We start from the raw sequence: 14,937 nt of genomic DNA, 5'->3' as shown, positions 1-14,937 counted from the left end.
CAGACACGGTTAAGTAAAAAAAAAAACAAAACAACAAACAAACAAAAAGATTTGTCTCAGCCTCATTTTTCCACCAGCAACTACAAAAGCCTGGATTTAATGTTTAGAAACTCAGAAAATAGTTCATTTCCCCTTGTGTTCAAGTTAACTTGAGTCTGTGATCTAATTTCAAGTATTTCGGCTGATTTTTATACCACTGGGTTCCTACAAAACCAGCTCAGAATTCTTCTCCACAAACAATCTCACTTTTTTCCTAAACATGCAGCTCTGCATGACTGCAGTATGAAATTCTGCATGTAACAGCCCACAGAAAATGCAATCCCATATAAATTGTAAATCTATAGCTAGTACAAACAGGACAACGATTCCAGGTATAAGGAAGCTGCTGTATCACAAATTTCCTCAGCACTAGCACATTTGTGAACAACAGGAATTGAGCCAGGACTGCGTTACTGGGCTACTCATCTGTGAGATTTCTGTTTTGTGACTATTCCTCCCCTTGCAGTTACACAGAAGTGCCAGAGGAGAGGTGGAAGATAAGGCACAAAATTCCTCACAGCAAGAACGACTCTACAGACAGCTTCTGGATTTGTTTCAGAAATGCACAGGAAAAAAGACAAGTCAGCACCGCAGGAAGGTACTGCTGTGGCAACACCCTCCCGACCCCACTTCCTATCGAGAAGAGGAATTATCCAACAGCTGACCTAGTTCCCTAAGAAATTAAGTGGGAGATCTCATGGTTCCAGGTGGTTGTAAATACACATCCATGTCACAAAACGACAGTACTTGTGCAACCATTTTTTCCACAACTTTGTCAGAAGCAGTGGGATGAACTTCTGCATTCACCAGCTCACGTTGTGAACTTATTAAATTAAATAAAGGTAGAAGCTAATTAAGAGGTCAGACTTTGGGATGTAGGTTCCAAGAACCTCCCAGATGTGTATTCCACCCAGGACCCTCAACACCAGGAGGATGCAGCGAGAAGAGATGCCATACAGTGATGGCCAAGCAGAGGCCGGGGTCTGCTGCCGGGCCCCCACCGAGCACAGCACAGAGCTGTCACCACGAGGAGCCCTGACTGTGCACTGCCTCCATCTGCTACAGCAGCACTTACAGCCTTGGATGCCCCTTTTGCTTCTGCCACACACGACTCGCCAGAAGGCTCTTCTGCGCATGGCTATGCATTTGCTTCTGGCATTTTAGGGACCTTCATAGGGACAACTAACATATTTTCCAAATGGTTTTACTCCTTCTCACCTAGGAAGTGGAATTAGCAGAAAGCCAAAGTTAAAAAAGCATCTGAGCAGCAAACGCTCTCATGAAAGGGAGTCTCCAGAGGCTCACCATGCAGAGGTTCACCGTGCATCTCACGGGAGGGCCTCCCAGGCATCCTCTGGCAGCCCATGGAGCGACACATGTTCCTATGGCTCCAGTGCCAAGAAAAAAATCACAAAGAACTCACATAATAACATGTGTTTAAAAGGTTGTTACTTAGTTGAAAATGTTTATACTGACTCATTTCTGGAAAGAAAACAAAAAAAGACCATGAAGGAGAGGGGAATGTGGTTAGAAGTGATGTGTGGGGGCTGGAGATGGCAGAACACTGGTAAGGTTTGGTATGTGCACCTTTGAAGGGATTCTGTGGACTTGTCTGTTCCAGAAGATTGTTCCCTGGAGGAACCTCAGAACCTCAGGAGCTGATTTCAAGAAAGCCTGCACAGGCAGGTGACACTCCCCTGGCTCTGCCTGCAAACAGCCTGTCCCCACACACCCCTCCAGGCACAGCACCTCTGATGCCACCCTCTCAGAGCAGAGGTGAAGTCCTGCTCCTGGCTGGGCATATTTTTCTAAGACATCGTTATAAAAATAAACTCAGTTCACTGGCGCAGGGTGCCCAGAGAAGCTGTGGCTGCCCCATCCCCGGCAGTGTTCAAGGCCAGGTTGGACACAGGGGCTTGGAGCAACCTGCTCTAGTGGAAGGTGTCCCTGCCCGTGGCAGGGGTTGGAACTGGATGAGCTTTAAGGTCCCTTCTAACAAAAACCAGTTGGTGATTGTATGATACACAAAAATTCCATGGAAAGGAGAGGAGGGAAGAAAGGAGGGGGTTGAAACAGGCTCATGAAATTAGCAGAAGAAAATTCAAACTAAGACTATGGTAAAGGATAAGCCTGGCAAGAAAAACTCCATACTCTCCCGCTAGGCAGAGGGCCACACGGATGTACACCTACAAAGTTAAGACCATTATCAGTATCCCCGTGCACCAGCACTGCTGCCCTTTGCCTTCCCAGAACCTGGAGGGCTGCACTTGTCCCACCCCGGTGCGTGCTGTGGTGTGAGTCCTCCACCCGCGGGCAGCGGTTCCACCGTGCGCGCACAGGCACCGGTGCCTCCCACCGCGCCCCCGCGCAGGCCGGTGCCCCCACAGCCCCGGCGGGTCCGGTCGCGGTGGCTCCGACCAGGCACGCAGCAGCGGAGACCGGTGCTTCAGCTCCACCTCCTGGGGGAAAGCTGCAAACCCTCCAACGCCGCACAATTGTTAATGGAGACACGGGCCGAGAAATCATCAGGCATGTGAATTCCCTCAATATTCCATTCAATTATGTCGCTCTTCCTAAATCATCTCTTTTATTTAACAAACCTCCCAATCGCAGCTAATAAGCTCAGGAGAATCAGGGCACACCATTCATTTCTGGGAACAGGCTGATATTTTCTAAGAGCCATTAATAACAATGACAGGATTTATGTACAAGATAAATTCATTTCAATTTCCTTTTTCGATTAATGGCCAATTATTCGATCTCAGCTCAACCAAAAATATTACTCAAGTATCATTAATCTAACAAAAATTAACTTTACTATTCTCCCAGTAATGAGCAGATATAATTTTAAGGTAAAATAACACACTTGAACAAGCGTTGTCCGTCCACATTCTGGGGGCCACTGCTCAGCACTGGGGCCCTCCCAGCCACGCTGCCTCAGGTCACTGGTATTAAGGATAATGACTTGAGCAAAGGCCACCCAGTGCTTCACCTACCTTAGCTTAAGAGCCATTTTATATCTAAAAACTATTGGTTCAGTGTGCGTGGAGTCAACAAGAAACAACCAGGGAAAACATCTCAGCTTCTTCCATAACCCAACCACCGATGTGGCAGGGGGTGGGAGGAGAAAGTCTGTCCGAAAAAGTGGACTGTTACCTGCTGTATCCTCCATTAATAACCTGTCTTTGCCCATTTCCTGGGTAGTTGTTTAAGGGAAGTTTCATTTCAATAACTATCTCACAAAGCCTGAACTTTAGAGGGCAGCAGCCATGCAAGCGCAGCATCCTCTCCCCTTTCCGTTTATTTCTATTAGCAGTGCAAAGTAATATTTGCAGTTTATGGTGCTGGTGTTGCTTAAACACATCTTCCTAATGCCAGAAACGCTAGCTTGGAGGAGTATCTTGCTTTTTTAATTTGAAACAAAAATAAAACTGCTCTGTAATGAACTAAGTCCAGTGCAACACATCCTTACTAGGAGGAGCAAGAAGAAACTTCAGCACATCACAGGTAGAGCTCAACAGTGTTTTTTCACTGCAAGGTTACCTGCAGGGCTGAGCAAGAGGCAGGCAGCTGAGGATTCTCTTGATTTTTAAAGAGCAAATCTATACCGAGCAGCAAAGCAACTCCCTGCTGTGCAGATCCTCTGCAACCCAGCCACGTGCTGCAGCCACCACGCAGCTCTGAACACGCTCCCCGAAAACTTACGGCACGAGCACTGGTTTGCCAGGAGCCCACAGGATCTGACTTACCGCAAGGACAATTCTCTCAACCTTCTGAAACCACACGTTCACCACAGTGAGTGTGTTTTAAGCTGTCCAGGGGCTTCTTCTGCCTTCTTTTAACAAAGAAAAGAAGGGAAAGCGAAAGAAAAAAGCATTTGCTAAACAATATAAAACCTTAAATCCAGTGCAGCACTGGCACAGGGTGCCCAGAGAAGCTGTGGCTGCCCCATCCCTGGCAGTGTTCAAGGCCAGGTTGGACACAGGGGCTTGGAGCAACCTGCTCTAGTGGAAGGTGTCCCTGCCCGTGGCAGGGGTTGGAACTGGAGGAGCTTTAAGGTCCCTTCCAACACAAACCAGTCCGTGAGTCTATAAATTGAATATTCCAGAAAATCAATAACTACAGGGCACCAAACAAAACTAGCTTTGATCTAATTACAAGAAAAAAATGTCACTGATTATACCGACATGTTTTCATACAAAAGTAGTTCTGAATTTGATGAAAACATCAATTTATTTCTGGCTGCTGGTCAGCTTTGGTATGAATGCTCTTGTTCCAGAATAAAAGCACCTCACAATTAACTCAGGCTACTTGAGAAGTATCAACAGGTTAAAATAGTTGGGTTTGATGAACTTTTGAGTAACTCTTCACATAGAAAATCATCAGGATTTATAATTTACCCTTTACATGAAATATTCCAAGTACAGTAAAATTCACAGAGAATGTAAATGCTAGGACGTTGGGAAAAGTCAATACCACTGCAGACAGCTGCCTGATTAAGAGTGAAGTCCACTGTGTGTACTCACAAATGAATAGAACAATTGCACTGAACTTCTCAGCATCTCAGACTTTTACCTATTTCAGTCATTTTCACTAATAAGAAGTTATCCAACAGAAACTAAGATCTACTACATTACATTTTATAAGGTAATTATTTATCATTTACTAAGATCTTCTAGATGACATTTTACATCATGGTTTTAAAGAGCTCTGCAAGAGGCAGGACTTTAAAAAGCACTGCCAAGCCATGTGAGTATCTGGACATTTCTGGCTCGCACACGAGTCGGTTTGTCCACACCAGTTTGCCAGCAGTATTTCCAGCCATAACTGGAACAGATCAGAGCTGCCCGTTTAGTTAATCTGAAGCTTCTGGGAAGCCATTGTCATGCCTGCAAAGGTTGTCACCCACAAGCCTCATTCATAACTGTTGGGAGCTCTTAACTCCGGCGCTGTCATCTTCCTGAGCAGATAAGCATTAGCTCTAATGTAGCAGCTTTCTGCCAAGAGATTAATCTTCAGATGGGTTTTAAATTTTACAGAGCTGCGCAGCTCTGAAGTGTGGTATGAACCGCATCCATGTGCTCCTGTCTGCTGCCCTGCTCGCCCGCCGAGCCTCTGCTCTCCAAACGCCTGGCCTGGAGGAAAGCCTTTGGACCTGCCTCTGCCCCTCAACCCTTCCCTTGGAGGCCACAAGCTCAGCACCCCACCAGGACCAGAGAGACCTGCTGGGAGCTGCCCGAAGGCCAGCAGCATCCCACATGTCCCCCTCACCCCACAGGCTGGGGTTTGGGTTGAGTGCATTGCTTGGGAAGGTTTGAGTGCAATGAATTCCTACATGGCTCCATCCTCTCACCTACAGCAAAATGAAACCAACCAACTGACCCACAGTTTGCTCCCTAGTCACGACACCTCCCTTTCTCTTCCTGCAGATCCCAAACCAGTCTGTTCTATACCAGATTTGGTATACACAGCCACAAATGACAAATGCCTGGTATTAACCTTCATTTTTGTTTTCGACAATGCAAAATGAACTACTTTGATCTTTAATACATAGTAAATTACTAGAGTTTTTAAAACCGAATCACTCCATGAGAGACACCTCATTATCGCATTGGTTTTTTTATGTCTCAGCACTTGTGAGAAATAGAATCTCATGGACGCCCTGTTGCCTTGAACGGGAACAGAAATACTGCATGCTGAAGGGACAGGCTACTGAGAATGTTATCTCAGATCTCACTGTCAGTCCTAACGCAGCCAAGCTGAAGAACTACGGGCAGCAAAGTCTGATGTAGCTTTGCAGGAGCCAAGCCAAGGAAAGCCTTACAGGTGAAGCGATGCCAAAACTGCTAGAAAAGGGGGTATGTGAGCAGCAGGGGTGAATGTTGGCCAAACTGCAACTATGTGGGCTTCTCCATTTCTGAGGAAAATAGCATTATATAACAATATATGTGATACATGTTTATAGTTCACAGAGAGGTAATTATCACAGGCTACCATCTGCTGCCAATTCCATGCCTTAGAAGGGATGGAAAGAAGCCCATAGAAGTTAAAGAACTTTGCAATCAAACAGGACTAATGAGGAAACAGGGAGACGCATAACATCCTGCGAGCCAAACCACACTGGAGATAAGACTAAAACTTTACCCTAAATGGCCACAGCAGAGCGGTGAAACCCCCGCTCAGCCAGCCATCCACCACGGCACTCACATACAGAGGCTGGACAGAGGAGCTGCAGAGCTGCCAGTGCAAATCACACGTGTAAAAAACCCTTTCTATGAATGTCTGATTCACAACAGGAGTCTCAGAACTGTATCTGAGGACAGCCAGCATTAAGTGCCAACAAGCAGACTATAAGAAGTTAAAAGGTTAAGAGGCTCAACACGAACATGCATCCTCTCCTTTCTAGGTTTTCTGGCCTTAGTTCCAAGTCATTACTACTAAAAGTTTAACAGGAAGGTATAAAATATTCCTGTAGCACACAGCATTTAAACCATTGCTCATCTTCTGTTTTTTCCCTTTTCCATACTGAACGGATTCAGCTCTAGACAAAAAAAGCCAGAAATATCATTCTACAAGTCACCCCCGTTTTCATTACGCTCTTACAAGCTCTGAGGCAAGAGCTGGATGCCAGAACACCCATGCTGCCTTCACTGTGGCTGTACATGGGCACAAAGTCACCCTCTCCCTCACCCTCCTTCCCCACCAGCTACGCTTTCAAGGATCACACTCCTTCTTGAGCCACAGCACTGCAATGGCAGCTCGTTTCTAGTCTGCCCACCACCACCTCTAAATCCTGCTGCCTGCTCCTTCCCAGACTCCCAGGGAGTCCTCTCTCCACTGCACACATTTTACCAGCACAGTGACACCTTGCTCATCCTTATTTCCCAGTAACTCTGTTGTTTATTGATTCTATCAGCAGCTTTACTGGTGCAGGAAGTGCTATTTACAAACAGTCCTTCATGTGGGGCTACAGGAGACACCTTTTTTACAAACCAGGAAGGCCTTGCCTTGGTAAATACAGGATGAGTAGAAGAAGGTATGCAAGGTAACAATTATGACTGGAAAGGAAGAATTACAAAGGTGGTTGGAGAACCCTGCAAGAAAATATGGTGCCTAGAAAATAATGCTAGTATGTGAAACCAGAAACCGTGCTATTGCTTGAACCAGGAACTTTGCAAAGTGCAGACAAATAGCACATGCTCTATGTCTAGGATTGCTGTCAGCCTCTTAAAAGAATCTTTTCATCCACCACAGTGGCATCAAAATCAAATGAACCCCGTGTTAAATAACTTCAATACAATAAAGTACTGTGGCTGACATTTTTAAGTTATAGATATTTAGTTATAGGTTGCATTAGTCTTCTACACTGTTTCCCACATGAAGATCATGGATGATTAGCCCTTTACCCCATCATCACAGAGAAGTCTGGCCCATAAAGGGCCTCTGAAGATTACCCAGCCTGAGCCTCTGCTGAAAGCAAATCGGGTCATGAAGAGCCCCTGACAGCTCCTCTTGCCACATCAGGAGGTTCCTGCTGCAGCGGAGCTGCAGCCCAGCAACAAGACCCCTCAGAGCAGCTTTGTCTGGACGCAACTCTGAGCATAAGCAACTCTGAAACACGCAGTTCTGTCCTATTGCCCTTTGTCTGCTAGGGCTTCAGCACACAGCTTTAACATTCCTGACACAACATTTGTCCCAAAGCTCAGTAAAGTTCATAATCTTGTTTTCTTCCTCTCTGATGAGAAGGAGAAAAAAATCACCGGTCTCTCTCAGAGCCACTCCTGCTTCACACAGGCAGCTCCACACATGTGCTTTCACATCTCCCTAGGCATCGCACGCACCAGCGGAACCCTGAGCTCTGGCTCTTTGCATCACAAAGGCCGTGGAACAGCTGTAGACGCAGGTAACACAACTTGAGTGCTCACCAAGCCCTGTCACCCGCTCACCACGCTCTAGAGCTGGCACCTCTCACACCATCGGGCAACAACATGCTGTCTTGAATGGAAGGTGGTTCTGACCCACCAAGAAGGTAGTTGTTGGAGGAAAAAAAAGCCCTAAACAATAATTTTAAACAAAAGAAGAGACTTTCTGTATGTTGCGATGCTCATTTTTAAATGGATGCACATCTGTGAAACCAGCATTTTACACATCCTGCAAAGCAAACACCCTCAGCAAAGACACAATCCCCACTGTGATGGGAACAGCTCCACCCCAACAATCCACAACCCCCAAACAGTTTAGCAGGAGAAATTCACCAGCTGTTCAACTGAAGTTGTGAAATGAAATTTACCGTAAAATGTTCCTGTGACTTGTAGTTCTCATCCAGGTAAACTCGAGCTCGGTTATAGTCTTTCATCGCATCACTCGATAACAGTTCTCTAGAAGAGAAAGAAGAGATTGAAAGTATAACAAAAGACGCTGAGATACTGCACTGCTTCAGCACGTTCTTCCTCCTGTACGGTGCCCAGTGTCCCCACAGAAACCATGGGCCTTCACCTCACTGTGGCAGGGACTTGAGGGACCGCAGCTTCCCGTGGTCCAGCCAGCATCCCGCCGGCACCGGGCTGGCTGCGCCTGCAGCAGGAGTGACGGCATTCCGCAGTGCCACGGGGACACGGCCGCGGGGCACTCAACGCTCCGAGGGCCACAGCGCTCCACGCCAAAGGCCTGTGGTGTGCGCTTCACACCGTCATTTCCCTCCCCACACGCCGATGGGACCCTCATGGTCCCGGCCCGGCCCCGCGTGCCCGGGACAAGGCTCGCCCTCGGCCGGGAGCGCCGCCGACAGCAGGGGGCGCTGCCGCACCGCCGCGGCCTCCAGCTCCAGCACCCCTCGAGCACCGGCCGGGCCACGCCGGGTCTGCCCCGGGTGTGCTCCAGCACACGGGGCCGCTTTATGGATGTTACTTCATTTACCAGAAGCCCCTCTGGGAGATGCAGGACGGGCACCGCTGGGAAATGACAGTTCAACACATCCACATCTCTTCTCTACCCCATGAACAGAAACAACCTCATTTATTTCTTACTTCTTCAGACCCAACCACCAGATAGATGTGCTTCTGCCCGAGCAGCCAAGTCAAAGCGCTGAACACCCCACCCTGACCAACAGCGGCGTGCCCGTGAGCTGGGCTTCACACACCGCCTGCCCCAACAGGGCTCCCACTGTCACCAGCCATCAGGATGTGCCCCCGCTGACAGGCGCTGGGCTGAAGAGCACGCAGCCTCACAGTGTCCGCAGGCAGAGCCTCGGTGTGCTCTCACACCTAGAACCATTCAACTATTGGACACAACACCTCCAGCTGTGGCTGCCCCATCCCTGGCAGTGTTCAAGGCCAGGTTGGACACAGGGGCTTGGAGGAACCTGCTGCAGTGGAAGGTGTCCCTGCCCATGGCAGGGAGTTGGCACTGGATGAGTTTTAAGCTCCCTTTCAACCCAAACCAGGCTGGGATTCTATGATAATAAGCCTCATCTCAGAGGTGATACTAAGGGAAATATATATTCTGCATCTCGCACAATCATCTTGCCAGGACATGGCCAGAGGAGGTTTTTATTATGTTTTCTGATTTCTTAAAAAATACAAAGCAGAAACACCTGGCTAGTCACTTCCTTCTTGAAGGTCATATAATATGCTGAAGTCAAAAAAGACTTAAAAATTTTTAAGACTTTACATGTCTAATGACTTTGGCTTAGAATTATATACACATTACATATTACTGCTTGCCAGTTACTTACTGTATTGGGTTTGCGTGTCAAGGTTTTAGTAGCGGGAATGGGGTTACAGGAGTGGCTTCTGTGAGAAGCTGCTAGAAGCTTCCCCTGCATCCAATGGAGCCAATGCCAGCCAACTCCATGACGGACCCACCACCAGGCACGGCCAGGCCCATCAGTGGTGGTGGGAGTGTCTCTGGAATAATGTATTTAAGGAAGGGGAAAAGTTGCTGCACGATAGCAACTGCAGTGGAGAGAGAAGCGAGAGGAACAGCTCTGCAGACCCCACGGCCGGTGAGGAAGGAGGCAGGAGGTGCTCCAGGTGCCAGAGCAGAGGTTCCTCTGCAGCACACGGTGCAGACCATGGAGGACAGGCTGTGCCCCAGTGGCATGGCAGGGGAGGAGTGTGAAGAACCCTCCGCTGAGAAGGAAGGAGCAGGGGGGTGGAGGTGTTTTAAGATTTGGGTTTATTTCTCATTATCCTACTCTGATTTGAGTGGTAGTAAATGAAACTGATTTCTGCACATCAAGTCTGTTTCGCCAGTGATGGCAATTGCTGAATGAGCTCACTGTCCTGATCTCCAACCACAATCCGTTCATTGTGTTCTCTCCCTTGTCCAGCTGAGGAGGGCAGCGACAGAGCAGCTTTGGGGGCACCATCCAGGGTCAACCCTCCACACTTACTTCACAAACTTGTCCACATGAGACATGGAAGCTTCATAGTTTTTTCCTCCAAATTCTTGACAGTGCAGAGCCATGAAGTGGGGCTTGTGTGCATGTACAACCTGAAATAGACAGATAAATGAGTATTAACTGAGTTGTATCCACTGCTATTATCACACAAGAAGTGACAAATCCAGACATGCTATTTCTGAGGACTATCAGCTGTTACCTGAGCAATAACAGCAGAACAGTCACCAGCAATTAGGGAAGCATCATTTGCTATGCACATGAAAGTCTCATAATACACAGTAATTATATCTAGTATTTTTAAGCTTATATTTTCTTTTTTAAGCTATGATTTAGTTCCCTGGCATTTAAAGCAAGCATTTAACCTCTTCCAGCTCACCTCAGAGGGGACCTAACACCATGGAGATGATCAAAACATCTGCCTGCCTGAGAGCTGGAACCGAGTTCAAAACACTTGAATGCACCTTGTTAAGTGTTGGGGTTTTTCAGTTTTAGAAAGTATCTGCCATTAGCTCATGGCAGAATGCTCATCAGCTGTCACATCAGATGGGTTTATTTATAGAGTATCTTATTTACAGAAACATTTACTTAAATCACACACACACACTATTGTATATATACACATGTATCTAATGCAGGAGGCACATAAATCCATCACGTTATTTTAAGTGTTAGTCTTGCATAACGCGAGTATCTTAAATACTAAATAGTCAGCACCAGGATGCAATTACCATACTAAAATCCCTACATATGCTTTTGTGGCCAGGCATCAAATCAAATAGGCAGTATTTGTAAGTTTGCTGCTGCTTTAAACACACTCCTTGTTATTTTGTCCTAATAACTTTTCTCTGCATTACCTACACTCAGCATTGCAAATAACACATCTAAAAAGGTCTCCCTGTTGATACCACGTCCTACAACTTTTATTTCATGTCTTATCATCATCTTGTGAATGAATGGACACAAGCCTCAGAACTATTTCCATTTTTAAAGGGTAACAGTCCAGAATAACCGAGTACCACACGGGGTAGTAACACATTAAAAAGCTGCATTACGAGTTGCTGTTAGTTGTGACTGAGTGGCACTCGGCGCTCCCCGCCAGCACAAGGGCCACATTGTCCCTGTGGCCCTTCCCAGGAGGACCAGCCTGGTTTCCACGAGCTGCTTCGGGCAGAACAATGAATTAACTCCTCTCTCTGCAGGCTTTGGCGCTGCAGGGACAGGGCTTGCTACGGGGGGGACACAACATCCTGTCCCCCTCTAGTGCTGGGGATGGCAGCAGACAGATGTGCAGGAGATGGGCATGGTTACTGAGAGAGCTCTAACCTCAGCACTCGTGATGAAGAGTAACTAGAAAAATAACAGGGATATCCCTGCTTCTGTACTCGTTTTCTTGCTGCTGGTACCCTGCAGCTCTGACAAGGGACAGATACAGTAAACCTTTGCAGTCATGCTTTTAATTATGCAAATCAATAGTGACCAAGATTACTGTAAAAAGGTCTCTTAAAATGCTTGGTTTAAGCCAGGGTAGAGAGAAATTGTCATTTGATCGGAGGACAGAGTGCACAGTTCCTCACCCCTGACCACGCAGATTCTCTCGTTAGAAAAATCAAGCTCAAAGGCAATGAATTCACACTTTGCCATAGAGCACAAGGCAAAGCATGATCCATCCTGCTCTTCACGGGCACCTCCTCCTGACAGCAGCACAGCCGCTTGGCTTGGGCAAGAAGAGGGACCAGCAGCAAGTGTACGCACAGCCTGTGAGCAGCGGGTGACTGTGCCCATCCTGGCCGGGGGGGCTCCCCGAAGCACATGTCCCGTGTGCCCATCCGGCACAAAAGGGGGAGTCAACACCTGGTCCTACCACTGGCTAGTGGCTCATCCTGGCCTGGGAACCTCCTTGAACAAGTCGCTTCAACAGAGACTGGAGCCGGTGCCCCGAGACACGACGGGCAGCTGTTCATGAACTCCAAAGCCAGCAGGAATACATGGTGAATGCAGTACATGTCTAACCTAAGACAGTTTAGACTCGCAAAGAGGAGAGAACAGCTGCTGGTTTCCAAGTGACTTCAGACAAGTCACTTCCTCTTCTGTACATCAGCTTCCCCATCATCGAAACAAATCTCGACAGCGACCTGCTTGGTGAAGCATTCTGAGCTCAGCCACCAACAAGCCTTACTATATAAAGGAAAAAAAGTAAGTATTTCTCCCACATCCGCCTTCGTGGATCTTTGTGCACTTGAGTTAGCTCAATAGTGCTGGTGTCTAACTGTGATACACAGCTTTCTTGCTTTAAAACCAGGCTGTCACCAGCAAGAACTGAGAATGAGTTGGAGCAGGACCCAATGGCAAGTCCAGCTGGGGGCTGGGGAGGTAGTGGACTACAGAACAGATGGCTATAAAAAGCACTTGGAACCCAACAAATTCTACCCAGCAGGGACATGCACATCCTTTGCCTTTGATATTTGATGTAACTACGAAAGCTTACATTAATACTAGCTGATTTTATAGATTTACACTTAAGATAAAGCTTTGCTGAGGAAGTTTTTCTTGTGTATCTTGTCCAACACCAAATGTGGCCCTGGACAGGATGCACATCAAAGTGATTCTGAACATACAAAAAGCAGGTTTTGGCTACAACTACCAACATTCAGGAGAATTTCCTAAAAGGACTAAATGTCTACTTTAATTTTCAGCAAGAGCTATTGAACAGGAAGAGCTGCACTAAGCTGTGGAAACCAAAGTCCAAGACCAGCTCCTCTATGTTCAAACGTGTTAAACTCTGATGAACCACAGCAGTGGGATGGGTACCCGAGCGTCCATTGGTGACCAACTAATAATCAAGCTTATTTATGAAGTTTAACCTGTTGGATCATTTTCTTCACTATCTTGGAGATAAATATTAACCAAACACAGCCAGTAAAGTCGAACTTGTAGCAGAGCTCATTTGTGGTCCTTTATAACATGCAGTCCCAACTCTCCGTGTGCTTTATTGCTCCAAATCACTTTTGGCTTCCAAGTTCTGATCTTATCTGCTGGGATAGTTCTATGAAATTGCCATAATTAGGAAACAGTTGCAACTATTTAATCTTGCAGAGCAAACATACCCAACTCTTACTGCTTCAAAGCAACAACATCCAGGAACCGCTCACTGTGAACGCAGCAAAAACATGCTGGCACATTGTGTTGCTCACTTTAACTGCTACAGTTTGCAGTTTGCTTCAGCAAGATCTCTTCTTACACAGCTAATAGAACTAATAACTGATAAGACAAAATAAAACAAATGGTTCAAATAAGATCCAGGCAGAAGCTCTCCCACATTTCTGACTGATGAGTAACAGGGAGCCTTGAACGTGGAGTCCTGCCTGGAGGAAACACTGACAGCAACTTACAGAAAACACTCCAGGCTCTGCACTGAGATGCAGGGGACAGGTTTTTTGTTTGCATTCAAATCCTTGAGAGCTTGATCATAGCACGTATTAAAGAAGAATAAAGTTATATGCCATTTTTTAATGAGGAAGCAGCACTGGCTTAGCAGCAGTGAGAGGTCTTTGTGGCATTCCTTGCAGGTTAAATCACAAAAACATACCTGAATATTAGTTACATCCTCTCATATAATAAATACCCTCCAACTAAGAGCAAGCGTCTCTGCTTCATTACCTTTTACTAGTTTTCTACTGTTATGAAAGAACAAACGGTACATAATAATGAGTAATGAATGCTTCAGAGTTGAAAACTTGCAGTTGCCAGAGGTTAAAGATCACATAAACACTGAATTTGCATCTACAGCAGCACACTGTGTTTGCAAAGCTGGGGATTATTCTCAATTTCTAGACAAAAATATAGTGCAAAGGAAGCCACGACTGGAGCTTGGGTTTGCAGATAGAGGTAATTAAGCAAGATGCTCCAACACAGGCAAGTACAAATATAAAACTGGTGAAAACCCTGAAGCTGTCCTCTGCCCATTCCTTAGGTCTGTGTCTCTTCGGACACGGGACAGGATGGATGATAACACCCATGCTGAGGGGTGCCCGAGCTCAGCATGCCGCAGGCAGAGCGGGACGAGTCTGCTGGAGCCGTGAGAGGACACAGCCCCGCGCTGTGCAGCTCTGCTCGCGACAGATGGGTCTCTCATTGTCACACCTTCATCCAAGCAAGAACAAAGGGGAACCTGAGCCTTGACCTTCCACACCCAGGATTCTTTTTTTAATAACAAGAATACAGTCAAAACATCAGCTTGAGTTTCTTTGTGACCTGTGAAAGACGCACAAGTCAATTCAGCGTTTGTCCTAAAGCATCCCAAGTATTTACAATTTCTGTAACTCTAAAGAAGAAAGGAAGGAACAACCCCAACAGTTTTACGAGTGCGCAGCCAAGCAGCGCTAGTCCTCATACGCCTGCTCCTTGTATTTCTGTATTTGATATTATCATGGAGTCACAGAATCCCAGACTGGTTTGTGTTGGAAGGGACCCTAAAGCTCATCCAGTTCCAACCCCTT

At 46.7% G+C, this 14,937-nt stretch overlaps 1 protein-coding gene across 3 annotated transcripts in view; it reads right to left on the bottom strand.

Annotated features, from left to right (window-relative positions):
• INPP5A (inositol polyphosphate-5-phosphatase A) overlaps nt 1-14,937 on the bottom strand; it is a 222,461-nt gene that overhangs the window by 150,459 nt on the left and 57,065 nt on the right. For all 3 annotated transcript variants that reach the window (XM_030486241.1, XM_030486240.1, XM_030486239.1), the window contains exons 3-4: nt 10,433-10,533; nt 8,330-8,417 (exon numbers count right to left, since the gene is read on the bottom strand). In XM_030486241.1, the coding sequence (XP_030342101.1) occupies nt 8,330-8,417; nt 10,433-10,533 (189 nt within the window). The remainder of the gene's footprint in view (nt 1-8,329; nt 8,418-10,432; nt 10,534-14,937) is intronic.

Source organism: Strigops habroptila, chromosome 5 (assembly GCF_004027225.2).
Source record: "Strigops habroptila isolate Jane chromosome 5, bStrHab1.2.pri, whole genome shotgun sequence".
In the NCBI taxonomy this organism is placed as follows: Eukaryota; Metazoa; Chordata; class Aves; order Psittaciformes; family Psittacidae; genus Strigops; species Strigops habroptila.
This window is presented reverse-complemented; position numbering and strand designations above follow the sequence as displayed.